Source organism: Panthera pardus, unplaced genomic scaffold (assembly GCF_024362965.1).
Source record: "Panthera pardus isolate Hobbes unplaced genomic scaffold, ASM2436296v1 HiC_scaffold_16, whole genome shotgun sequence".
NCBI lineage: Eukaryota > Metazoa > Chordata > Mammalia > Carnivora > Felidae > Panthera > Panthera pardus.
The window spans coordinates 80638817-80664192 of NW_026526721.1; the positions used below are offsets into that span (position 1 = coordinate 80638817).

Below are 25376 nucleotides of genomic sequence, written 5' to 3' on the forward strand. Positions count from 1 at the left end.
TGGACTCTGTTATGTGCATGTGATAGTTTTCTCCCAGTTCCTTAAGATCTCCCCTTACATTTGTATAGCTTCTGAATTTAGTTTATTGGGGGTTGGGGGATGAGATGGGGCAGTTGATGGTGGTGTTTGAAGGTAGTGTATATTGAGAACTTAACAGTGTGCCAGGGGTGGTTTCATGCATTGGTTTATGTAATCTTTACAACAGACCTTTGGAGAGGTATCCGGGTTGTCCTTACTTTATTGACAAGGAAAATGAGGCTCAGAGCGGTTATATAACTCACCCAAGGTCACACAGCCAATAAGTGGTAAAGATTGGATTTCAGCCCAGGATCTTCTGCCTTCACAGCCACAGCCTCTTACCCAGCTATGCTGCTTTCCTGTTGTATCTTCTCTTAGCCTAAATGGAAACGTTAAGTACATGGTATTGGTTTCTTGGCCGATTTTATGTATCCTCTCCCAGCTGGCCTCTGAACCATGGCTACTTTACCTGGCACCCATAGCCACTGTGTAGCCTTCATCAGATCCACACTTTTCTCCTTTCTTCCTCTAAGCATTGTGTTTACTCTGTGTGTTGGCAGCAGAAACCGAAAAGGAAATGCAGAAAAAGCATCTAACGGTTTTCATAACGTAAACCAAATGTTGGTAGCGTGGGTGAGCTCTTGGGAGGAAAGGCGCTATATAAATCTGACAAATAAATAAATAACTGTTTCTTTAAATAAACTGGCACTGAAAAAGCCTTAATCCGTAACCTATTGAATTTAAGCTCACCCAATAGTCAGAAATCTCCTTTTGCTCACCAACTGTGAGTTCACCACAGCCTGGGGAGTTCTCTTGGGATGACGGGTTGGGGGAGGAAGGGGGGAGAGGGGGGTGAGCAGGAGAAGGGGTTTGTTAGGAACCAAGCTGCCTCTCCATTGAAAATGATTGCCTGCCTCAGTAAACAAGAGGCATCTTTGTCATTGCTGTATTATATATACAACACATTCTTAGATACTTCAAAAGGATTGCGGAAAGGGGAAGGGGTTCAAATGAAGGGCAGTGAGTAAAGTTCACGGAATGTATTTTAAGGACAAGAACGGAATTACTTTACTCATCTCTGCAAATAAAAGCCATTATCAACAGCAAGCTCTGAGAGAATCTTTCTCCAAGTATGTTGGTTCTGTGACCTACCCTTAAGATCCCCTTTGCCACTGCCACTCCCTCAAAACAAACCCGGCCTGAACCATCCCAATTATAGACTCTGTTCTGCAGATCCCGGGCCCTTAAGCACCGTGCACCATTCAAGTGCAGCTTGGGGGAGGGACAGGGGCTGCTGGCTGGTGCCCATATGGAAGTACCTTTTCCTGAAGGGACCACACCAGGCCAACTCTAAAGTTTCATTCTGGAAGCTGAGAAGATAGGCGCTGAGAGGAAGGGAAGGGCTTGGGCCTGCCAGCAGAGGCTCTGGTTACAGAACTGAGCGGTTCTGTGCCCTCTCGGCGCCATCAAAGGAAGTGACTTGTGGAGGTCACCTTTGAAGGTGCGAAGATGGTGGCAGAGAGGAGAGAATGTGGAAGACGTGCCCCTGTTACTGTTCCTTCCTGCTAACAGTAGGTTTGGTACCTGATAAAAATAAGGCCTTGAGAGTATCTTCATCTTTCTCTTCTGCCCACTTCTTCAGAATTTGCTTCAGAAATTTCAGGTTTGCAGTGTGCTGCTGGGGCCTGTGTTCTAAATGTCAAGCCTAAACCCGGGTTTCAAATTTGCACTTCTTCAAAGACCATGGAAGGTTTCCTTAAATAACAGCAACCTTGAAAATCCGCATTCCTGATGAAGTTGCACCGCAATGCAGTCGGCATCGGCATCCCGGTGAAAGGCTCTCAGCCCGCCGAAGCTTCCGTAGTTTGTAAAGCTTGCTTCATATATTGGCCAGACAAATCCTGATGCCTTTGGTGTCTGGGGTGAAAGGATAGGTATTTGTAAAATTGTTTGGTGGTCTTCATGTTGTGACATGATCTTCCGGTGCTGCTTTTGGTAAGGTAGTAAGGAGTCACACAGAGTGAGTGCCATGCTAAACCCCGATCTAAACGATGTTTTATATGCATCCTGATCTCTTCAGTTAAGGATTTCAAATCTTGATGTTCTACAAATCTGTTGGCCACCTGTTGCCACAGATTGATTCAAATCAAGTTTAAATTATCTCAGGAAAACTATTAATAGGGTTCAAGCTAAATTTGGAGGGAGGCCTTAATATGACAGGATTCTATTGTTGATTTTTAAAATACCAGTGAAATTAGTGCTCAGTTTTTTATTTTTCCCTGAACCTTGGCTCCTGCTTTCTACCTGAGGGCATATATTCAGAAATGCTTTTCCTTAAACACATGGATGAGTGCCTTATACATATTTCATGGACTGACATCTCTCTTCGAGGGTTACACTCTCTGACTTCTACACCGGCACCGCTGAAGTCTACACCAGTGTGTCAGTGCGTATGGCTGTGGCAGAAACCAGGCTCTGTAGACATGATTTTATTTCATCGTTCCAGCAGCATTTTGGTGGCTGATACACCCCCATGTTACAGAGGAGGAAACTGAAGCCAAGAAAATCTGCCCTCTGTCACTTTCCTTTTTACTGCACTGCCTTTCCAACAAAGAAAGGCCAGTTGGCACAGTTTCAGACTTTTCTGACAGCTAAAGGGTATTTTCTTAATAATTTTTCTAATTTTTGAATGTTTGTTTATTTTTGAGAGAGAGAGCACAAGCGGGGCAGGGGCAGAGAGAGAGGGAGACACAGAATCTGAAGCAGGCTCTGCACTGTGAGCACAGAGCCAGACGCAGGGCTCCGACCCACAAACGGTGAGGTCATGACCTGGACCAAAGTCAGACGCTTAACCGACCTGAGCCACCCAGGCGTCCCTCCGACAGCTAAAGGATGTTATGATATTCAGTTAAGAATAAAAGCGTTTTATGGTTCTGTCTTATTATAAAATAATATTTATTAAATTGTAGATGAACAAAAAAAAAATCACCTAAAATAATAATCAACCAAAGATAAGCAGTATTCACACATTTAGGTGCAGCTCTTCCCAGGATTTTGTATGACACCACAAATGCTTTTTTTTTCATAAGTACTTTTTATATTTGCAAAAACTTGATGTTCTTCGTACTTTTTCACAATATATCAAAAATACCTTTCCAGGTTCTTACATATTTGTATATTACATCATATTTGTTGCTTTCAACTGAGTAGCCATATCATAATGTACTGAGCCACATTGGTGCCCATCCTTGTAGCTACAGCGCTTTTTATGTGCCAGGCACAGATTTATTAGCTGCCTGTTCATCCTCCAAGTAACCAGGACAAACCTGTTCTCTCTTAGTACTTTTTCAATTACTAATGAACTTGAACCTTTTGTTTGTTTATGATCATTAGTGTCTCTTCTTTACTGATTTTCCTATTTGTATTCTTAACCCATTTTTTTCTACCAGGATATTCATAATTTTTTTTTAATGTTCATTTATATTTGAGATAGAAAGAGACAGAGCGTGAGCGGGGAAGGGGCAGAAACAGAGAGGGAGACACAGAATCTGAAGCAGGCTCCAGACTCTGAGCTGTCAGCACAGAGCCCGACACAGGGCTCGGGCTCAAACTCATCAACCACGAGATCATGACCTGGGCTGAAGCCAGACACTCAGCCGACTGAGCCACCCAGGCGCCATAGGATATTCATTCTTTACTGATTTTTAAAGGCTGCTTCTGTCAACAAATTTAACAGTGCTGTATCTGTTAGAGACTTTTCCCCAGCTTGTTTTAGTTTTGGTTTTGTTTATTTTTTCTGATATTTTCTGACTGTTACAGATGTTTTCTTCAGTTTGTTTTCTTTTTATTTTGTTTCTGGTGTTTTTTGAACTATAGAGATTTATACAATGAGGAATATCCATATTTATCTTGATGATTTCTGCTGTTGGTATGATGTGTAGAAAGGTTTTCCCTCACTCCAAGATCATATATTTTCATATATATATTTACTCTACCACTAAGGTTTCACATTGAAATCTTGAATCCATATGAAATTGGTTTTGACATATGGTATAAAACAGGATCTAACTTTTCCACCATTAATTTGAAATGCTAAAACTTTAGCAAGTACTAGATTTTAGAATACACTCGACATTTTATAACTTCACATTCAGTTCCTTTGATATGCCTATCTTTCATTCCTTGTATTACTGTTTTAATTATTGCAATTTTACAAAAGTTGTGAATATCTAATAGAAATAGAAAATCATTATTTCTTTTCAACAATTATTGAATATTTTAAATAAAGTTTAGAATCGTTTTGTCAGGTTGATTGTGGGAAGGCATTGCTTTAACAGAATAATTTTCAGGGAACCAATAGCTTCAAAATCCTAAATATTTCCTCTTCAATTAAATTTTCTTTCTTTTCCTCCAAAAATAGTTTTAAGGGTTTTTTTAAAGGTTTTTATTATTTATTTTTGAGAGAGAGAGAGAGAGAGAGAGAACATGCAAGCAGGGGAGGGGCAGAGAATCAGAAGCAGGGTTCAAAATCATGAACTGTGAGATCCTGACCTGAGCCAAAGGTAGATGTTTAACTGATTGAGCCACCCAGGTACCCCCAGGTTTAAGGTTTTTATTCTTATATGGCTTACACATTTCCTGATTATCCCTGAGGTTTTATGTTTTTGATTGCTATTATGAATGGGATTTTTAAATTACATTTTCTAAGTGGTGAATTTGTACTCTTTGGTCTTTAAAATTGAGTTCTGTCTACAGGGGAAAGAATGAATGAACTAGTAAACATATGTATATGTTAGTACTATTTGCAGATAAGTGGTCTGATATATTTAGGTACATAATCTGGCCCAACTGTACAGATAGACTGTGCATGAAATAAACATGCATGGGAGATAAGAGGCTACCATGTCATTGCTTTGATTGCTTTTTTGCCACTCCCTTACTCAAGAAGTCTGAAATATGCCGTATAATTTTGGGAAGAGGGTGTCTGAACTTCTAATTCCCAGTGCTAAATCATAGTAGGTATTTATCGTGTTCTTAGTTAAAAACTGTAACTACTTTCTTCTTACAGATTTCAAAGACAACTGTCTGAACCCTGCCACCCCTTCCCTCCTCAGTCAGGAGTTCCTGGAGATAATCGCCCCAATTACCACCGGCAAATGTCCGAACCTATTGTCCCTGCAGCTCCCCCACCCCCTCAGGGATTCAAACAAGAATACCATGATCCACTCTATGAACATGGGGTCCCAGGCATGCCAGGCCCCCCAACACATGGGTTCCAGTCACCAATGGGCATCAAGCAGGAACCCCGGGATTACTGCGTTGATTCAGGTTAGCATAAAATCATGCCACTCCTTTCTTCATTCTCTCATTTATCTGTCTGGTCGGTATTGTCTTCTGTGTGCAGGGCCGTAGGGAATCATTTTATAAAAATCACCTTTAAGAACTTAGGAGCTAGTGAAACAGACTTGTTGATGCATAACCAAATACAGAACAAAACAGAAAAGCCATCGGTTGGTAGGAAGTGCAGGAGGCATTCAAAAGTGGTAGGGAGTACTCGTCCGAGTCCAAGACTGAAGCTCCAGTCTTGGCAATGCCCTTTTTAAGACCCCTTATCTTAGGGTCACTGGACAAAGGAAATACCATTTCTGCATTTTAGTCCTGCCCCTAGTTTCATGGATTTCTTTTTGAATACAGTAGACTCATAAACTCCCAGTGTGAGCATAAGGAAAAGGGTCCACATGGAGGGTGGGATTCTTTCTGTTCTTGGAATGAATGGTACTCTGAGAACACACCTGGGGTGACATAGCAGTACAGAGTGCTGGGCGCACCATGGAAAAGGTGGTCTTGATTGCTTTGCGGGATTCACTGCCCTGTTGCAATGCTTTCATTGGGGGAAGTTCCTGGTAACCTTCAGAGGCTGCTGGTGTACATGGGGAGAGGTAACATGTTAGGGCACTTAGGGCACCTGTTGTCTGGTTATGGGACCTCTCGTCTAGAAATGGAAGCATATCAGGAAGTTTAAGCTGTACTTGGGAGCTTTCCCCCTGCCACCCCCCACACTACTCACTAACTACATACCTTATAGGCCAGACACATTAAATGAGGTCATTAGGGGAGAGGAGGGTGGGAATTCTACAGTTTGCACATTTAGAAACTGTTTCCTCCTCTTCTTTTCCTCTTCTTTCAGAAATTGCTTAAACTTTTTCACTCTTTTCTTGCAGTTGGTGCTAAGGGAATTTGAGGGTGGTGTGTGGGTTTTCAGCCTTTTCCATGGGTGTTTTTCTTGAAGGCTCTGGGGAGGGGTGGGGCAGTATGTATTTGAATGGTTTTTGCAAATGGAATGGGATATAGAATTTGCTCTTGGCCTTCTGGGAGATTATATGTAGATTGATTAATTCAGGCAGAAATGGGTTATGAGAAAGCCTGGGGAGGTAGACAGAAGGCAGACATCTGTTGCTTTATGATAAAAAAAAATCAAGTGTATAGGTATTGATAGCTTATAAAATTCCCACTGGGCTTTCCTTCTGAAGGCTTTGATGTATTTTTCTCAGGAGCAGGCATGACCAGCAACATTTTTCCTTTGGGATTGACATTTTAATCTGTCCTGGCAAGTTTTTCACCCCAGACTATCCCTGAATTCAAGACATTCAGCAGATGTTACCATATCTGTAATTTGTGTGTCCCAACTGGGCACAACTCAGCTCACCAGCTTTCCTTTCCATAGACACCTTGATAATGTAATGCTTGAAGAAGAGTTCACTTGAGCATGGGTTTGATTCTACCAGCTCCAACATGGGGAAATGTACTTGCAAACAACAATCCCCTCCCTCCTGCCAGCTCTTGTCCTAGCTTCCTAACCTCAAATCCCCTCATCTCTTGGGCCTAAAAAGCACCTTCACCCGTTAGAGTAGAATTGAATGTGACCATCCGCTGTAAAGGGGGGCAAATTGGGGAAGATCTAAAGCACCCCTCCTCCCTCTCCAAACCCCAAAGCTCCCAAGTCAGTTAGAAACAGAAGGCCAAGCTTGGCCTTTTGAAAGCCAGTTTCTTTTTCTACCATTAACTGTGTTAGCAAATTTCCAAAATGTTATGAGAATGAAGCATCGTTTTTCCCTCCTAGTTCTCTTGATTAGGAGTCAAGAGTCCTACTTTCAAATGGTGGGTGACAGTGTTCCCCATGTTACTTATTAGGGTGGTACCTCTTTCCTAGGACAGGACCAGAAAGACATGACCTTGGGGTAGGGGAAGCTTTAGGGGGCCTTACTGGAGAGCTGCAGTTCAACCCATATGCTGATTCACCTGCAGAAACTATTGACAAAGTGTGTGTCTGTTTCTCTTTCAGAAGTGCCTAACTGCCAGTCGTCCTATATCAGAGGGGGGTATTTCTCCAGCAACCATGAAGGCAAGTAATGCTTTTTAAAATAATATTCAAGGAAGCTTAACATGCTCAGCTTCCAGGCTCAGATGTGAGATCCGAGGTTAAGCCTTTCTTAAGTCATGAAAATGAGAGCTAATTGATGGTAATCTTCAGTTATCTTGGGGCACACTCCTGAACACAGTGAGCGCCACCATCAGTTTCAATAGTAATGACTCTAACTTGTAAGAGTTTATGGAATAACATGAAGAAAAAGTAAACCAAGCTGGTTTCCACATTTCCATTCAAGGAGGTTTTATATGGCTGTATATAACATTATTGGCCTAAACTGGAACTGGGGAACTATGTCACAACTTGAGATGATGGGTTTAGGACTTCTTCTCTGGGCACTTAAACAGGAAATGGGTATTTTTCTTAGAACATTTTCCACAGAAGTTTGTCTTGTTTTTTGTCATATATATCTGTCTTCAAATACCTAGAGCAGTGTGATTCCCCAAACCCATAGCATGAGCTTCACCTGGGATTTGTTAGAAATGCAGGTTCTCAGGACCTGCTCCCCACCCCCGCCCCCGCCCCCGCCCCGCCCCACCCCATGGAATCAGAGGCTTCAGGGCTGGAGTCCAGGAGTCTGTGTTGTGACAGGCCCTCCTGGTGATCCTGATGGGCTCTCAAGTTTTAGAACTACTATAGTGTCATGAGTTGCAGCTTTGGCTGCATGTTAGAATCAGCTAGGGAGCTTTTAAATTTTTTTTAATGTTTATTTACTTTTGAGAAAGAGAGAGAGCACACACACACACACACACACACACACACACACACGCGCGCGCGCCTGGAGGAGGGGCAGAGATCCAGGGAGACACAGAATCCAAATCGGGCTCTGAGCTGTCAGCACAGAGCCCAACACGGGGCTCGAACCCACGAACTGAAAGATCATGACCTGAGCCAAAAATCAGACGTTTAACCAACTGAGCCACCCAGGTGCCCCCCAGCTAGGGAGCTTTTAAAACTTTTGGTGTTCAGGCTTCACCCAGAACAAGTAACTCAGAAATTCCGGGGTGGAGCTTAGGCATTAGTTTTTAAAGTTCTCCAGGTGACTCCAATGTGTATCCAAGGCTGACAACCACTGTTCTCTAGAGGTTTTGAGGAGGTTGAAAAAGCTAATAAAACAGCACTAGGAAGCATCTGCTCATTTTTGTAAGCTACCGGTTTACAAGCATGATTTCTATGGGTAGCTGCTTCCCACTGTCCTGGTGAGAGAGAAGACCCAGTGGGGTTGCATTGGGTGCCTGAGAATATTCTGAGTGCGTGTCCAGCCCTGGGAAGGAAGGGCTGTCTACCGGACCTCTGACTGCGACCGGCACAGCTGTGCGGGGCTCTCTTCCAGGTTCCCGAATGTTTCTGCGGCAGCAATTGATGTCTGCAGCAGGCAGACTGGGAGGGAGTGGGGGAAGAGAGGGAGGAAAACATTTTGCATAATTACAACATTTAGGAAGGAGCATGCTCTTAAAGGAAATATTTTTAGTAAAGCTTTGGGCTGCTTACTACACACAGAATATCTGGCGAGTTTATGTGTTTTCCCCCTCCTCTTTCCCATTCCTTTCCCTGACCCCACACACATCGGGGAAGCTACTTGCAAAGAGACCTGCATTCTTAATTGCCCTAAATTACCGTGGCGTGGGTTTTTTTCTCCTTCTTATTTATATGTGCTTGACCACAGGCGCCAGTTAGTGGAACAAGTGTTTCTGATTGGCATCTGTGATTACTAAGATAGCCGGCCCGCCTTAGCGTTCACCTGGAATCTCTGCAGAGCGCGTGAATCTTTCGTTTCCACTTGGCTCTTCACACAGGTCCTTCCTTCCTGCCACCTTCAGTGGAGTGGTTGGTGGTTGTGGCCACAACTGATGTAACTGCTGGTGCAAATTTAACTGACTTAAATTTCACTTAAATCAAGAGCATCTTGCAGATGTTTTAGAGAACCTCGTGTGGCAGGGACTAGTGACCACAGAGACACCAAAACGACTCTCACCGGCAGACCTTCATCTGATTGGTTTGAAAGCCAAACCTAGGATTTCATCTAGGTGTACATTTTTTTTTTCCTGTTTGCTGTGAATGTAGTATCCTTACCTAGAGGAAGAACGGTGCCAAAAATAGCATGGCAAGTTTGACAGATGTGTAAACATTGAAGGAGTTTATTCATGATGACTTGACAAGGCCATTAAGACATCACTGGAGTGTTAAAATCCATGTGGAAAGTCAGGAAATATATAGCTTCCTAGCAGCCAAGGCCAAAAAAAAAAAAAAAAAAAGAAGAAAGAAACATGAGGGGTTATGTAATTCTTGTTGCTAATATAAAGTATAACCGTTTGTCATAAAGTCAGTTTCCTAGTACCAGATTGGAAAATAAATATATCATAGGAGTCACTGAATCCCTGACTTAAAAGTTAACATTGTAGGGGCGCCTGGGTGGCTCAGGTTGTTGAGCGTCCGACTGTTGATTTGAGCTCAGGTCATGATCCCGGGGTTGTTGGATCGAGCCCTGCATGGAGGGCTGAGCATCGAGCCTGCTTAATATGCTGCCCCTCTCCCTCTGCCCCTTTCCCACTGTCACGAGCATGTGTGCGCTCTTTCTCACTCTCAGAAAAGTTAGTATTGTATTTTTAAATCTTTTTGTAATGGATTCTTTCATACTTATTCAAAGATTTGTTGAGCACTTATGTACAAGGTGATATGAGGATACTAAGATATTCAGGACATGGTCCTTATCCTCAAGGAATTTAGAATCCATGACAGAGAATTCTAAAAGAAAGCTCTCACATTATCCAATTAATTTCTTAATAGTACTTATCACAATGTACAACTACTCTCTTCATTTTTTTAAACTATCACTTATTGTACATTTATGTGCCAGGAACTACTCTTGGCACCCTGGCATAAAGATAAAACAGATCAATGTAACAGAATATATATTGACTCATTGTATTCTCACACAACACTGTAGGAATGGCTATCTTCCCCTGTCAGCAGATAAGGAAACAAGCACAGAGAGGTCACGCAGCTAATCTAGGTGCATCAGTCTGGCTCCAGGGCCCACACTCCTTAATGCTCCACACTACCCTGTGTCTCACTTTTCCCCCCGCCTTTTTGGTGTGTGTCCCCCAGTCGAGATACAAGCTCCATGAGAGCAAGCACCAAGTCTGTATTCTTCTTATCTACCCCCTTCTAGCACAGTGCCTGGCATAAATATTTATTGGATTAAATAATAAATAAATGCTAATAAAATATGCTTCCTTTGATGTTGTTAAATAAACAGAAATAGCGCTTGGGGCTGAGAATAATACAAACCTCAAAATAATCTGTTTCCGGGGCGCCTGGGTGGCGCAGTCGGTTAAGCGTCCGACTTCAGCCAGGTCACGATCTCGCGGTCCGTGAGTTCGAGCCCCGCGTCAGGCTCTGGGCTGATGGCTCGGAGCCTGGAGCCTGTTTCCGATTCTGTGTCTCCCTCTCTCTCTGCCCCTCCCCCGTTCATGCTCTGTCTCTCTCTGTCCCAAAAATAAATAAAAAACGTTGAAAAAAAAATTTTAAAAAAAAAAATAATAATAATCTGTTTCCTCCAAGCTGGGCAGTGCTTTCCCGTCCCAGGCCTCTTAAAAATGGTGCTGGTCCTGCCGAGAACTTGATCTTAAAGAACAGCAGATTATTTCTTGGCATCTTTCCCCGCGGGTTTTTCAAGTCCTAGCAAATCCCTCTCAGCATCTAATGCCAGTCCTTCACTGCAGAGCAGCTCCCCTGGCCTCTCCCCATGACATACCCTACACACATAGCCTGTACCCTGCAGCCAGATGAATGGAACGGGCGCATGGCTTAGCACACAGGAGCTGCTAGGGCTCTCTCCTGAGGGCGCGCTGGCATGCTCACACGTCAGACCCAGGCTAGGCCACAGAGAAGGATGTGGTCCTCATCAAGCCTGTCTATTAACTGGCTTTGAACTGAACACTGATCTTGTCAGGGTGCCTGGTGACGTGACGTGGTGGTCAGCATCGAATGCCTATTAAGGGTTTGTGGACTGAGAATGCTGGCCATCCTTCCTTCTCCTTGACCCCTTTCATTTTTTGCCCTACCTTCCTTTCATTTCCATTTCCATGTGTTGAGCCCATCAGCTCCCCTTTTTTGACCTCTGTTTTATTGTCTAGACAATGAATAAGTTTTCTTGCTAGAAGAAATCTCTTCAGATTTCCTCCATTATGTCTGGTGATAATACCGCCAACTTGCTTTTAAACTTATTGCTGGTCACAGTCCTCCCCAGGCCCATGTCTTTACTCATTTTGGCAACATTGTCTACCCTGTAAGCTCCTTCATAATTGAATGGCGTACAGTGGAAGTCTTGACGATTCGTAGGAAAGGTTGAAATTAATATTTGCTAGAAGGAAAATGGCAAGACTACGTGCAGATCAACCAAATCCTCCCAGCTAGGCCAATGGAAATAGATGAGATGCCTTTTCAGATATAAAAGCTTAGCCACAGCAACAATGACCCACACAGACCTCATAACAAGATGTGAAGGAACTCACCCGTGACTCAGCGCTTCCCTGCAGTCTTAGCTCAAATAGCAGGAATCGATGCCTCTCTGACTAAGACATCAGAACACAAATGCCTAAGTCCTTTTGAAGCCCCCCAAATTCAGACTGGCACGCATACTGCAATTAATACAGCTTCGGACCTGAAATAGTAGAATTCCATTTTAGTCCTTAAATCCAGAGTGTTAGTAGAATACAGATAGAGTTTGTCAAGCAACATGGTTTTTCTTTTTAACTTTTCCTTCAGGCTTTTCATATGAAAAAGATCCCCGGTTGTACTTTGACGACACTTGTGTTGTTCCTGAGAGACTGGAAGGTAAGTAGCCTCTCCAGTTTGTTGCTAAGCCAGAGTGTTGGAGATGTCAGAGCGCCTCAGTGTTGTTAACACCGAGTCGGTGAGAATAACTCCTTCATGCCTGAGACACCTGAGAAACTTAAGACTAAAGTATTGCATGTATATCCTTGTCCCAAATAGGCAAAGTCAAACAAGAGCCCACCATGTATCGGGAGGGGCCCCCTTATCAGAGACGAGGTTCCCTTCAGCTGTGGCAGTTCCTGGTTACCCTGCTTGATGACCCAGCAAATGCCCACTTCATTGCCTGGACGGGTCGTGGCATGGAGTTTAAGCTGATCGAACCTGAGGAGGTAAGCACTGGCTAGACTTGGATGATACTTGACCCACTGATGATGATGATGAAGATGATGATGATGGTGATGGTGACGGGTGCTCGTTTAGTTCTCCCTTGAGGCTTTTCACTATGTGAAATACACTCTTCCTTCTCATTCACGCTCTGACCTGGCCAATGGGCTTGGCAGTTCTTTTCCTATCGATAGGACAATTTACAGTTCAGGGACACGCAGGGGTCTCCACTGGAGAAAACACAAAAAGTATTAGTTAAACATCTGTATAATCTATAGAGTGAGGCCACAAAGACTTGCATTTAGATAACGTCTGTTTTCCATCTTGGAAAGTCTTTCTCAAGTGTTGTTTCGTGATACCAGCTTGTTTTGGTGTTGGTCCTTGCATGAGTCAGGCTACATTTGAGGCTACACGGACACACTGTATGACATTTTGGTAACATAAGATGCAACTTCCCCACAGCATATTTCAAATGGCTCTAACCTAGACAAATAAAGTGATCAGAAATGGGTCAGTCTTATGAGCTTAGTTTTTTTTTTTTAAGCTTATCACATGGCATCACAATAGTTGAGAGGTGACCCCAACCCTTCATTATTTTAATAGACAAAGAAACATTATTACTGTCCTTTGCCCAGAACTGTTGACAGATAGGCCTACAGATAATACCAATACCATTTCTTCAATGGAGAAAATACACAAAATGCCTTTCCTGAATATCACATAACAAAGTGAACTAAATCATGGTTTCAGTTTGGCATATTCCAAAAGCGCTGATTTTAAATTTCTATTTGATTTAAAATCTAAAGAGATCATAAATGGGGGGGGGGGGGGAAACCCTGCCCTGAAGATCTTGACATATGCTTCTTTTGGTAGCATATACCTAGGCATTATATATTAAACCAGCAGAGCAGAAGTTGTCTTTGGGTTGGATTTAATCGAAATGGGAACAGTCCTATTGGAAGGCATTTGAGCAAGAACTACAGTTTTAGATGTTGTTTGATTAACACCAAGGCTCACTCAGCACACCAAGGGGATAGTTGGTCTGGGAGTTAACAGCAGGAAGTAACCACTTGGCACTTGGTTTAGAAAAAGAAGATGATCTGAAAGTTAAGATGAGAAAAGGAGACTATGTGGATTGGGAATTTATAAAGAATCCTGACTGATAGGACTGATAAGAAAGGCTTCATTGAAGGCAGTTATAAAAAGAAGCTGTATGGCGTTCCCTGTCTTGTATCATTTATGAAAATGGAAATGTGTCAACATCTATCGTAAACAGTTTCTGTTAAGACTCAGTCTCCCTTCAAAGCCAGAGTTTAGTACTACTGTGTTTTTCTAAGGTTTCTTCTGGGCTAAGTCATGTACAAATGGAGCCCTACTGGAGAGCCCCCCCACCCCACATCCTTTTCCTGATATCACAGCCAGGTTTATATGACGCTTGAGGAAAGCATGTTGCCTAGACTCACTGAGGCTTTTCAAAAGCAAATCTGTCATGTGGGCAGCCCTTATTGATTTATCTCATTTCACAAGCAGGAGCTTTTATTACTTTATTGCCACTGCCTCAGGCCTAAGCACAGGCTGTGCAGCTGCAGGTAAACCTGGTTATGACCCTTTATAAAGCTGTTATTGAATCTTCTGCTCTCCTACCAGTGGTAAAGACAACGATGAACAGATGGTAAAGGGCCCCTGCTTTCGTACTTAATAGGGAAACTAATATTAATCCAAAATGCTCATAAATGTCAAGTAGCCAGGTCGCACCAGAGGCCTGTGGTGGCCTTGCGCCTCCCTCGGCTGACTGGACAGCTTTGTTTCTTCAGGAAGTACTTCCTTCCACTCCACCTTGAAATCCCCCAGCATTCCCTGAACTCTGAATGTTCTATTCTCTGATGTTCTAGGACCGATTCTGTTCTGTGTGTGCACTGGGCCTCAGGACACACAGCCTGCAGCCTTGGTTTTCTTAACCTACTGGTTGTATAACTTTGGCCATCCCTACTCTTTGTTAAAGTCAGGAAGATACCAACTCCTCGAAAAGGCTGTAAGACGTTGTCATGGGGGGAGCTTGAAGGGTGAAGCGGAGGAGGAAGCTGTTTGGGACGTAATTGTAGGCAGCTGTGTGGCTGAGTAGTGCACTCTGGGTAATTATCCATAATATCCATTACACTGTGCATGGAAATTGTGGTTTTAGAACTGCGTTTTGGCAGGCCCCCTAATCAAATGTCTTTTGATAGTCATCCAGCTTAGCACCCTCTCAATTATGACTGACTCGGCTTTAATCTGGAGCCATTTTAACTGTGAATCTGCATTAATGAATATTTTGGGGGGTAGGGTTGTTTGTTGAACATGTGGCAGATAACTGATGCCATGGGGAGGTTTAAAAGGATGGGCTGCTAGAAAGAGCCGCTCCTTGTGCTGTGGCTTGCTCTCTCTTGAAAAGGGAGGAAAAGAAATGTGAGTCTTTTAACTCTTTCAGCCTCCGTCCTCAAGAGGCACGTTATCGAAGTAATGAATGGAAAAAATGAAAGAAAGAGCTGCTGACAAGCTATTACCTGCTCCCATTCCCCCAGAAATGGGGCAGCCCTCATTTCCAGCAGCCTTCAGTGTGCCGTATCATGCCTTACTGTGGAAGGAGCAGCCCTGGGGAGGGCTATTGAATCACAGGGCCCTGGCCCAAGAGGATGAGTCAGTAACTATGGCTACCAGAGCTGCTTCAAAGTCAGTGCATATGCACAACCTCTCTCCAGTAAGCTATTGCATATGCAAGTGACAGCAAGGAGAGGCCAAGGCTGAAGTTGGAGAATGTTCAAGAGTTGGTTTCCACCACTGAATACAGTAAGACGTTGAGGCTGGGCTTCTTTTGTAAGGCCCCCTGTGTCACTTGACGGCTCATAGTACTTCAAGGACAGCTTTATGGTGTCATTGCTTTTGAACAGGGTAGAAAGACCTGAATTGGTTTAGTAGGTTTCCCTTTTACCACTATTTCTTCCGGCTTAAAATGTTGTATCTTCTCTAACCAAGGGATGGATTTTTGCTTAATTGTGCCTTTTTGGCTATTTCAAAGATGGAGTTGAATGGGTGCAGTATGGGGAAAGGAGAGCCAGGGACATCGTGTTTGCCATAGGGGCGTGAGGCAAACAAATGGAAAGTTAACTTTCACATGGTCTGTTGCAAGGCAGAGAGGAATCATGGCTATTGAATTATTCTAATGTAATTAGGACAGACGCATTCTTCCTTGCTTATCAGATCATTTCTGATATTTTTTTAAAGGTCAGCTTAGAATCCTGACTTCAGAAGATGTTGCTTTCATTCTGCCCAAATACTTAAAGGAAATAACTTTAAGTGAAATGCGTTTTTTATGACCCACTTTCCCGTTTGCAGTCTTCCTACTTCCCATTTTGTGTGTAACATCTGGTTTTTTAAAGATCAAAGGAATACAGTTATTCTGTTTGTTTGTTTTTTTAAGTTTCCAAAAGCGATCTCAGATTTTCAAAACATGAACCCCTGGTTTACATACACTTAAAGACCTCTGAGGAGACTCATGTTTCTGGAGTTATTCTTCTCCTTGACCAGTCATCCTTACAGGTAGGGTTTGGATGTTGAGATACTTGAGAACAGAAGTTGCTTGGCTGTCCTGATGATTGGGAAAGTCTACTAGGAAGTTTTCTTGCTGTAAGGCTTCTTCGCCCCAAGCTCCGGTTACATCCCCATCACTGCACCTCAGGTGGCCTGGGTTGGGTATAATGCACTTCATAACTGTTTGGGAAGCCCTGTTAATTTTTCATTAAGTGGATAATGGTGCCGCATGTCTTAATGTCCATTCTGTAAGTCTGCTGGGAGCAGGGGATTGGATGGCAGTGGGCTGGAATGATCCGGTTCCCCCTTACTCCATGAGCTGCAGTAAGTAAACAGCTCCCAGCCCCTCGCCAATCTTATTAGAATTGAACTTTTGCTCTGCTGGCCCATTAGCAACTCACTAGTGTGTTTCTAATGTTTCAAGAATGACCACTCTAATTATTCCTTATTGACTGCTACAGAAGCCATAGCACTTAATGGCAACATGTTAATGGTCTATGGGTATTGGTCAATAATTCATATGTGGAGAAACACTAGAGAGCCTGCTTCCTCTGGGACCTTAGCCAAGCCCTCTGCAATCTTAAAGTGCTAGGATTCTTCCACCTCTAGATCTCACCTCTTAGCAGTTGTGACTAAATCATCACCTTTGTTGAACATCTGGTCTTGAGGGAATTAAGTGATTTTGCTTCCAGGTCAGGGAAATGGATCATTGACCAAAGCAGTCAAATTACAGAACTGGCTCTCCTGGGATTGGGAGAAAACCACCAGGCCCAGGGAATGAGTTTCCATTGCTCTCTGTCTTCCTGTCTCTTTAGGTTGCTCGGCGTTGGGGCATCCAGAAGAACCGGCCAGCCATGAACTATGACAAGCTCAGCCGTTCTCTACGCTATTACTACGAAAAGGGCATCATGCAGAAGGTGAGCAATGATGAGAGACACCTAGACCGCTCTGACCACTTTCAAAGAAAATGCCAAGGGCTTCCATAATAAGACTGTTTATAATGGCTGGGAGAAAATGTCAGCCTCATAAATGATTCTGCTGTAGGAAAAACAAACTTAAGATAAGAGTCAAATGAGATATAAAGAGCACTCTTAATGCTCTTGGGTACACAGAAACCAGAGGTTGCATGTGGAGCACACTATGGGAAAATTAGGCTCCTCTGCTTTATTTAAACTGCCTCTAATTACAAAAATGTCCAGAAACTTAGGCCAACTATTACATCCATAGTACATGAGTACATCAGGGAATCAACTTGAAGGTCTTTACTCCCATAAGTGCTGAGTTGAAATCTTTAGTTGTCAAAACACCTAGACCTCTAAATATCTTGATTTAATTCTTTTTTTAATATAATTTATTGTCAAATTGGCTTACATACAACACCCAGTGCTCATCCCAACAAGTGCCCTCCTCAATGCCCATCACTCATTTTCCTCTCTCCCCCACTCCCCCATTGACCTTCAGTTTGTTCTCTGTATTTAAGAGTCTCTTGTGATTTGCCTCCCTCCCTCCCTCTCTGTTTGTAACTATCTTTTTCCCCTTCCCCTTCCCCTCCCCCATGGTCTTCTGTTAAGTTTCTCAAGATCCACATATGAATGAAAACATATGGTATCTGTCTTTCTCTGACTGACTTATTTCACTCAGCATACTACCTTCCAGTTCCATCCACATTGCTGCCAATGGCATGATTTCATTTTTTCTCATTGCCAAGTAGTATTCTGTTGTAATATAAACCACATCTTCTTTATCCATTCATCAATTGATGGACATTTAGGCTCTTTCCACAATTTGGATATTGTTGAAAGCGCTGCTGTAAACATTGGGGTACATGTGCCCCTATGCATCAGCACTCCTGTATCCCTTGGGTAAATTCCTAGCATTGCTATTGCTGGATCATAGGGTAGTTCTATTTTTAATTTTTTGAGGAACCTCCACACTGTTTTCCAGAGCAGCTGCAGGTTTAATATTCTCAATAGTGTTAGAGGAATAAGGAAATCCTGTTTCTCTCTCCGAACCTATAGAAACTGGAACTCGAGTTAAAGACCCAAGGTTTATAAAATGGCAACAGAATCACCTGGTAGCAGGTTGTTTGCAGAATAAAGGATGAAGTGTATTTTGAGGAAGCCAGCACAAAATACTTATTGGGGTGGCCGGTGAGAGGACCACATTCTGAAAATCCTATGGATAGGCAGAAGATGGCAATGGCAGATCACTGGTTCATCATTCGTAGCCACCATATTTTATGCTGTGCTATAACCCAGACTCTAACATTTACACATCGCGGCAGTCTGGTGGTAGCCGATAAGATGCACTTGGCAGAAGCATATGGCCATTGCTGTTGAGAACCTGGCTATGCTGAAGCCAGGTTTATCTTTCTCGTGGGCAGGTGGTAATGTGACCCCATATTCCTCTCACCAGCTTAACAAATATTAAACAGCTTTTCATTGTCTTCTGGATAAAGACGTAAGGTAAAGATAAAAATAAAGTCTTACGGTATTTTAGTGCTTCATATAGACTATAAGGCTATTCCCAGTCTGGGCACCATCACCTAACATCTGTTTCCTTACCTGCATTTGACCTCTGTCACTTGCACAGCCATCTTCTTTTAATTAATGTAGTATTTGTTTACCAAAGAATACAGATCACATGCATGTAAGTCATCAAACATATTAAAAAATGAAAAAAAAAAACACATTAAACTATCATCCTATTTAAGAATTAGAACATTCCTAGTCCCTTCATTGCCTGGCCAGCCAATAATCACCTTAATACTCTAAGAATCTGAAGTCCTCGGGTTGGGTCCCTTTCCTGCTTCCAGTGGCACCTACATGTATCTCTATCATGGCCCTTGTCTCTTTTTTCTAAGTTACTCACTACTTGTCAGTATCCCTCACAGGAGTGCAAGCTCCTTTGGGACAGGGCTGAGGGTTTCACTTCAGTGCTTGGCACAGCGTTGATAGAGACTCTAGGATGGGCAATCACTCTATTCTACTTCCCCTTTTTGTAAAGTGTGCAATTCAGTGGTTTTTTAATATATTCACAGTTGTGCAACCATCACCACAATCAATTTTAGAACATTTTATCACCCCAGAAAGAAACCCTAAACCCATTAGCAATCACTTTCCGCTTTCCCCCAAACTTTACACATACACATACTCCTCTCCCCCGCCACCATTTTAATGTTAATACTATCAGGTGGAATCCTAAATTCAGGAAGAAGAGCTGTTATTCCTTTGCTGTTTCCAACTCCAGATCCAATCTGGAACTTGAACTAGTTGTCCCTATGACTAGGTCCTTGTTTTTTAAGGAAGTAGAAGAGAACTTCATTTCTGAGAATAAAACAGGCAAAGAGTAAAGGAAGGCACAGGAATGAACTTGGATGGGTTCAGATCCTAACACTCCCATTTATTAGTTGTATGCTTTGTATTAACCTCCCAAAGACTCTATTCCCAATAAAAATGGAGATGAAAAATGTTGCAGCAATTTCACAGGGTAATTTATGGGAAAATGTTCCAGAGATGGTAATGCACTATCCAGTCAGTGTAAGGGATTTTTGTTGTATTGGTCACATGACCCATGAGTAAATGAGAACTAATTAAAGATGAATGATAGCATGCCCATGTGGGGAGAAATTTTAAAAAGCTATAGTCCCATACCCTCAATTTTTGAAAGGGAAAATTGAGGTTCACAGAGGTTAAGACTCATTAGTAACTGAACCAGGATAGGAAGCTATCAAGTCCTGGCCCCTGATCTTATGTTTCCACTATGCCCTCCTGCCTCACTCTTCTATATACATGTACTGGCTTTTGAGGGAGGGAATCCAAGATTTAGTGTAAATCTATAGCTTAAAAAATCTAAATAGGGATGATTAATTGTGTACATCTGCCACCCTTAAGTCTTGCTTTGGTGAAGATCCTAACTGTCCAGTTTCATACATAGCCCCTAACTCCTAGTGTTTAAGTTCCAAAGAGCGTTGGTGCAGACAGCCATGTTCTGGTGACTAGACAGAAGTATCACCATAAAATAAGTTTTTAGGCCTTATTAGGATAATTCTTTTTTTTTTAGTTTTATTTATTTATTTTCAGTAAGAAAGAGAGACAGCGTGAGTGTGGGAGAGGCAGAAAGGGAAAGAGAGAATCTTAGGCAGGTTCCATGCCCAGCGTTGAACCCAACGTGTGGCTCAATGCAGGGCTCGATCTCACGAGCTCATGACCTAAGCCAGAATCAAGAGTCGGACACTTTGCTGCCTGAGCCACCCAGGCACCTGAGACCTATTAGGATAATTCTGTTACCTCTACAACCTGCCTCTGTAGCCACAGATTTGTTAAGCCCAAGATTTGGAAGCAAAGGCATATCTCTGCAATTAAAAAGAGATTTTATGTGGCGCCTGGTGGCTTAGTTGGTTAAGCGTCCGACTTCGGCTCAGGTCACGATCTCACAGTTCATGGGTTCCAGCCCCACACTGGGCTCTGTGCTGACAGGTTAAAGCCTAATGCCTGCTTTAGATTCTGTGTCTCCCATCTCTCTGCCCTTCCTCCACTCTCTCTCTCAAAAATAAATAAAGATTTTTAAAAATTCAAAAAAAGATTTTACAATCACAACAGAATGACTGAAGGGCAGGGTTAAACTCAATCTTCTGAATTTTTGAGCCTAAAATGTTTATTTTATCAGTAATTTTAGCTGCCTTCCCTTGCCCCTTTGCATTACCCAAGTGAAGCGCATTATCAGGTTTGATTTTGAGTGGTGTGTGTCTTCTTGTGCTGATGCTAAACAACCAGCAGAGAACAGGTGATCCCATTGACCTAGATGGCTCCTCGAACTGCATTGTGAGGCCTTTGAATCAAGACCTTTTGGTTCTAATAATCTTATCATGCATAAAATTCATTAAAAGGTAGTTAGCAGTTCTTCAGTGTAGCAGAACCATGGAATGCATAATGTAAAACCACAGGTAAGCCAAAAAGCAACTCTACTTGGCTTTAGGACAAATTTAAGTTCCCACGTAGGGTCTCTGATCAAATTCCTAGCCCTTCAGAATAACAAAGCTGTACTGTGAAGACTGTGAGCCTTGGAGGTAACGGAAAACGTGATCCCTGTGCTGCATTTAACCTTTCAATCCCCCTTGTAACACTAAGCACCAGCCTCATCGTAAGCTTTCTTCCTAGGTAAATGAGTATAACACAGTGAGAATTCTCTAAAAGAACTTATCTAGGGGAGCCTAGGTGGCTGCGTCAGTTAAGCGTCCGACTCTTGATTTTGGCTCAGGTCTCCATCTCATGGTTCCTGATTTAGAGCCTCATGTCCGGCTCTGCACAACAGCGTGGAGCCCACTTGGGATTCTCTCTCTGTCCCTTCCCAACTCACGCACACTCAGTCTCTCCCTCTCTCTCAAAATAAATAAATAAACTTAAAAAAAATTTTTTTTTTAATTTTTTAACGTTTATTTATTTTTGAGACAGAGAGAGACAGAGCATGAATGGGGGAGGGGCAGAGAGAGAGGGAGACACAGAATCGGAAGCAGGCTCCAGGCTCTGAGCCATCAGCCCAGAGCCCTATGCGGGGCTCGAACCCACGGACCGCGAGATTGTGACCTGAGCCGAAGTCAGACGCTCAACCGACTGAGCCACCCAGGCGCCCCTTAAAAAATTGTTTAAATAAAAGCCTTGGGGTTCCTGGGTGGCTCAGTCAGTTAAGCATCCGACTCTGGATTTTGGCTCAGGTCATGATCTCACAGGTTCATGGGATCCAGCCTCACGCCAGGCTCTGCAGCGCAGAGCCTGCTTGGGATTCTCTCTCTCCCTCTCCCTCTCTCAAAAACAAATTAAAAAGCATTTAAAAAATTAAAATAAAAGAGCCTATCAAATAAATAAAATAGCCTATCTAGTGTGATCTTGAAATTCGGGTATCTTCTTTTTCAAGTGCCGAGCTGTGGTGTCAACACAACGCTTGGCAGCTAACAGGTCCCCAAGATTGATCAAAGTAAATCTGAATGATTTGGACAATCAACTACTAATGAGCCTCCTTTGGTCCCTGGCTCCTTGAGAACTTGATGACGTTCAGTTATCTCATTATCTTACCCTTGGTTCCCATCCTCCCTGCCCCCCCCATGCCCTGTTCCGGCTGGGCCTTATAAAGCATGTTTTCTCTCTCAGGTGGCTGGGGAGCGATACGTCTATAAATTTGTCTGTGACCCGGATGCCCTTTTCTCCATGGCCTTCCCTGACAACCAGCGTCCATTCCTGAAGGCAGAGTCTGAGTGTCACCTCAACGAGGAGGATACCCTGCCACTGACCCACTTTGAAGACAACCCGGCTTACCTCCTGGACGTGGATCGCTGCAGCAGCCTCCCCTATGCCGAGGGCTTTGCTTACTAAGTTTCTGAGCGGCTAAGCGGCCAAACCCTAGAGCTAGCAGTTCCCATTCAGGCAAATGAGGGCAGTGGTTTTGTTTGTGTTTTTGGCTGTTCCTAAAGCTTGCCCTTTGAGTATTATCTGGAGAACTCAAGCTGTCTCTGGATTGGCACCCTTAAAGACCGATACCTTGGCTGGGGAGTGGGGACAGGGAGGGGCAGAGAAACCACCAAAAGGCTGGTGCCTCAGCTCTGACCCTGACAAGGTTTCTGGGAAGAGATTGAAACGGAGCCTCCTTCCCATGGACAATATATGCAAAGCAATACCTTGTTCAGGTTAGTGCCCACAAACCAGGATGGAGTGTGTGACAATCTGCATTGATCACGGACTACTAATTGCCTTTACGTAGAAGGGCTCTGATTTGCACAATTTATTGAACAAGAAATGACAAACCTGTAGAAGAGTAGGTAGGCTACGAAGTCGGGGAGGCTCAAACCATGAAGGGTTAAAAATAGATCTTAAAATCTGGAGAGTTCTTCTAGCTCAATCTGAAATGTTTCCCCCTTGGTCTAGAAAGAAGGATGGGGGCGGGGGGGAAGTCAGAACAGCTGTTACCCACTCCATGGTTCTCAAATAATAAACCATTGCTACTCTTGGGAACCTTCTAGCCATGTGGTCACCAAGTAGAACAAGCCCCCTTTCTCTTCCCAGTCACACGGCCGTGTGTGGATGGCTTTCATTTCAGAAGGGTGATTTACATTTTTGACAGTATTTTGTTTTGCTTTGATTCGGGGGATTGTTTTGTTTTGGTGGTTGTTTTGGAAAAACAGTTTATAAACTGATTTTTGTAGTTTTGGTATTTAAAGCAAAAAAAAAAACAAACCTTTTGGTAACTGCGCACTGCGTCCTTTAGCAGGGCGGTGCCGACCGATGAAGACGCTGCAGCTTGAAAGGGGCTTTGCTGGGGGCTTGCCCTTAGCAGTGTCCAAGCCCACTTTATTGCCTGCTTTGTGCTTTCTGCACCAGACAGCCTGACAGAACATTTGCACCTGAGTTGTACATTTTTGAGGTGTGCAGGGCAGCCTGGACACCCCGCTGAGATTCTATGTGTATAGTTCCCCGCGTTCTCTAACACGCCCTCTCTGGAAAGCATATGTACATAATACATATCATGTCCATTTGAAACCTGGCCACCTGGTGGGAACCCTGGGGGTTTCTCCCTGGGCGTGACTGATGACAATTTCCATTTCATTCGTCTGTTTTGTTTCTTTTTTTTTTTTTTTCCTTTAATCCTTGGACTTTAAACCCTGCATATGATTCGATAGGGTTTCAGATGTACGTGTGACACTGACAGGTAAAAACAGTGCTAGCGTTTTAGTTTCTTGCCACCTTCAAAAAAAAAAAGCTATTCGGATTGCTGTATTATATTGGAAAAGTTTTAAACAACCCAGCTAAAGCTATGTGAAAGTTGGCCTCGAAGTAGAGGAAAAGTTCTTAGGAGGTGGTGGTACCTTGCTACCTGCCCTGCTGGTAGGATTCCGTGCTCCCCGCGGCACTCAGCACGTCAGGAACGACTGCTGTTCTTCACACGGGGAAGACCGTGCCGACACGGTGAGCGGAAGAAACAGGCTTTGATTTGTTTTCCTACGAATGGGGTGCGCTACCGTCTCAAACAGTCCCCCTTAAGACCAGCAGCATGTCTGTGAAGAGGGTCCTAGGGATAAGGGGGTGCGTTTTACAGCTCTGAAAACAGGAGGTTTTCCTCTATTGGAAGCTAATTAGCCCACAAAGGTATTGAACCTCTAGCTTGGGCCTTAATTAGCATTGTACTCTAATCAAAGGACTCTTTCCAAACCATATTTATAGCTCTCTAACCTCCACATAGTCTATATATAGATGCATATTTTACCCCCAGCTGGCTAGAGATTTATTTGTTGTAAATGCTGTATAGGATTTGTTTTTTCTTTCTTTACTTATCCTGGTTTGGGTTTTCTTTTTTTGATGAATTTACGCTGTCTTAGCAAGTATGAAAATAACCCTCTGTAGCCCGAGCTCCCCTCTCCCCGGCTGTAACTGCGTGGCCTGTGCTATCACGGGACCTAGGATGGCGGCATCACCGTTGCATTCCCATCGGACTCATGCACCTCCCGGATGGTTTTGGTTTTTTTATTTGTTTTCTTGTTTTATTTTTGCTTCTTTTCCAGAGTGTGGAAAGTCTACAGTGCAGAAAGGCTTTAACCTGCCAGTTGATTTGAAATACTTTCCCCTGCGCAGGGCCGTATGCATCCTGCCAAGCTGCGTTATATTCTGTACTGTGTACAATAAAGAAGTTTGCTTTCAGTTTACCGAGTGCCTGAAACCTGCCTCTTTCTTGCCCTCGGTGGTCTAATTTTTTTTTTTTTTAATTCATTTATCTATTTTGAGAGAGTTCGGTGAAGGGGTAGAGAGAAAGGGAGAGAGAGAATCCCAAGCAGGCTCCACACCAGCAGCACTGAGCCGGACACAGGACTCAAACACGAGAACTGGGAGATCGTGACCTGAGCCAAAACCAAGAGTTGGATTCTTAACCGACTGGGCCACCCAGGTGCCCCTCAGTGTTCTAACCACCTGGCTTCCTCTCTCTCTTTTTCTCTCTCCCCCCTCCCTCCTCTCTCTCTCTTCCATCCATTACCCCCCCCTCTCTCAGACATTTAGGGAGGAATTAAAGGAACTGTCACCTGGAACTAGTGCACAGTGCTCTTTGGCCTCACCTCCCCTCTTAAACTGTGGCTAAAAATTCGAGCTGAAGGAGTAGGAGGTAGAGAAGTCCTCTTCCCAGCCAGTGGTGAGCTGAGACCACCCCACCCCCTCAAGCCCAC

General features: G+C 43.5%; 1 protein-coding gene across 1 annotated transcript in view; it reads left to right on the plus strand.

Moving 5' to 3' along the window:
• The window catches only part of ETV5 (ETS variant transcription factor 5), a 60457-nt gene extending 35594 nt beyond the window's left edge, over window positions 1-24863 (plus strand). Inside the window, exons 8-13 of the mRNA XM_019463427.2 lie at window positions 5087-5346; window positions 7361-7420; window positions 12215-12283; window positions 12443-12612; window positions 16990-17091; window positions 22321-24863. Of these exons, the coding sequence (XP_019318972.1) occupies window positions 5087-5346; window positions 7361-7420; window positions 12215-12283; window positions 12443-12612; window positions 16990-17091; window positions 22321-22542 (883 nt within the window). The 3' untranslated portion in view covers window positions 22543-24863. The remainder of the gene's footprint in view (window positions 1-5086; window positions 5347-7360; window positions 7421-12214; window positions 12284-12442; window positions 12613-16989; window positions 17092-22320) is intronic.
• The last annotated feature ends 513 nt before the right edge of the window (window positions 24864-25376 follow it).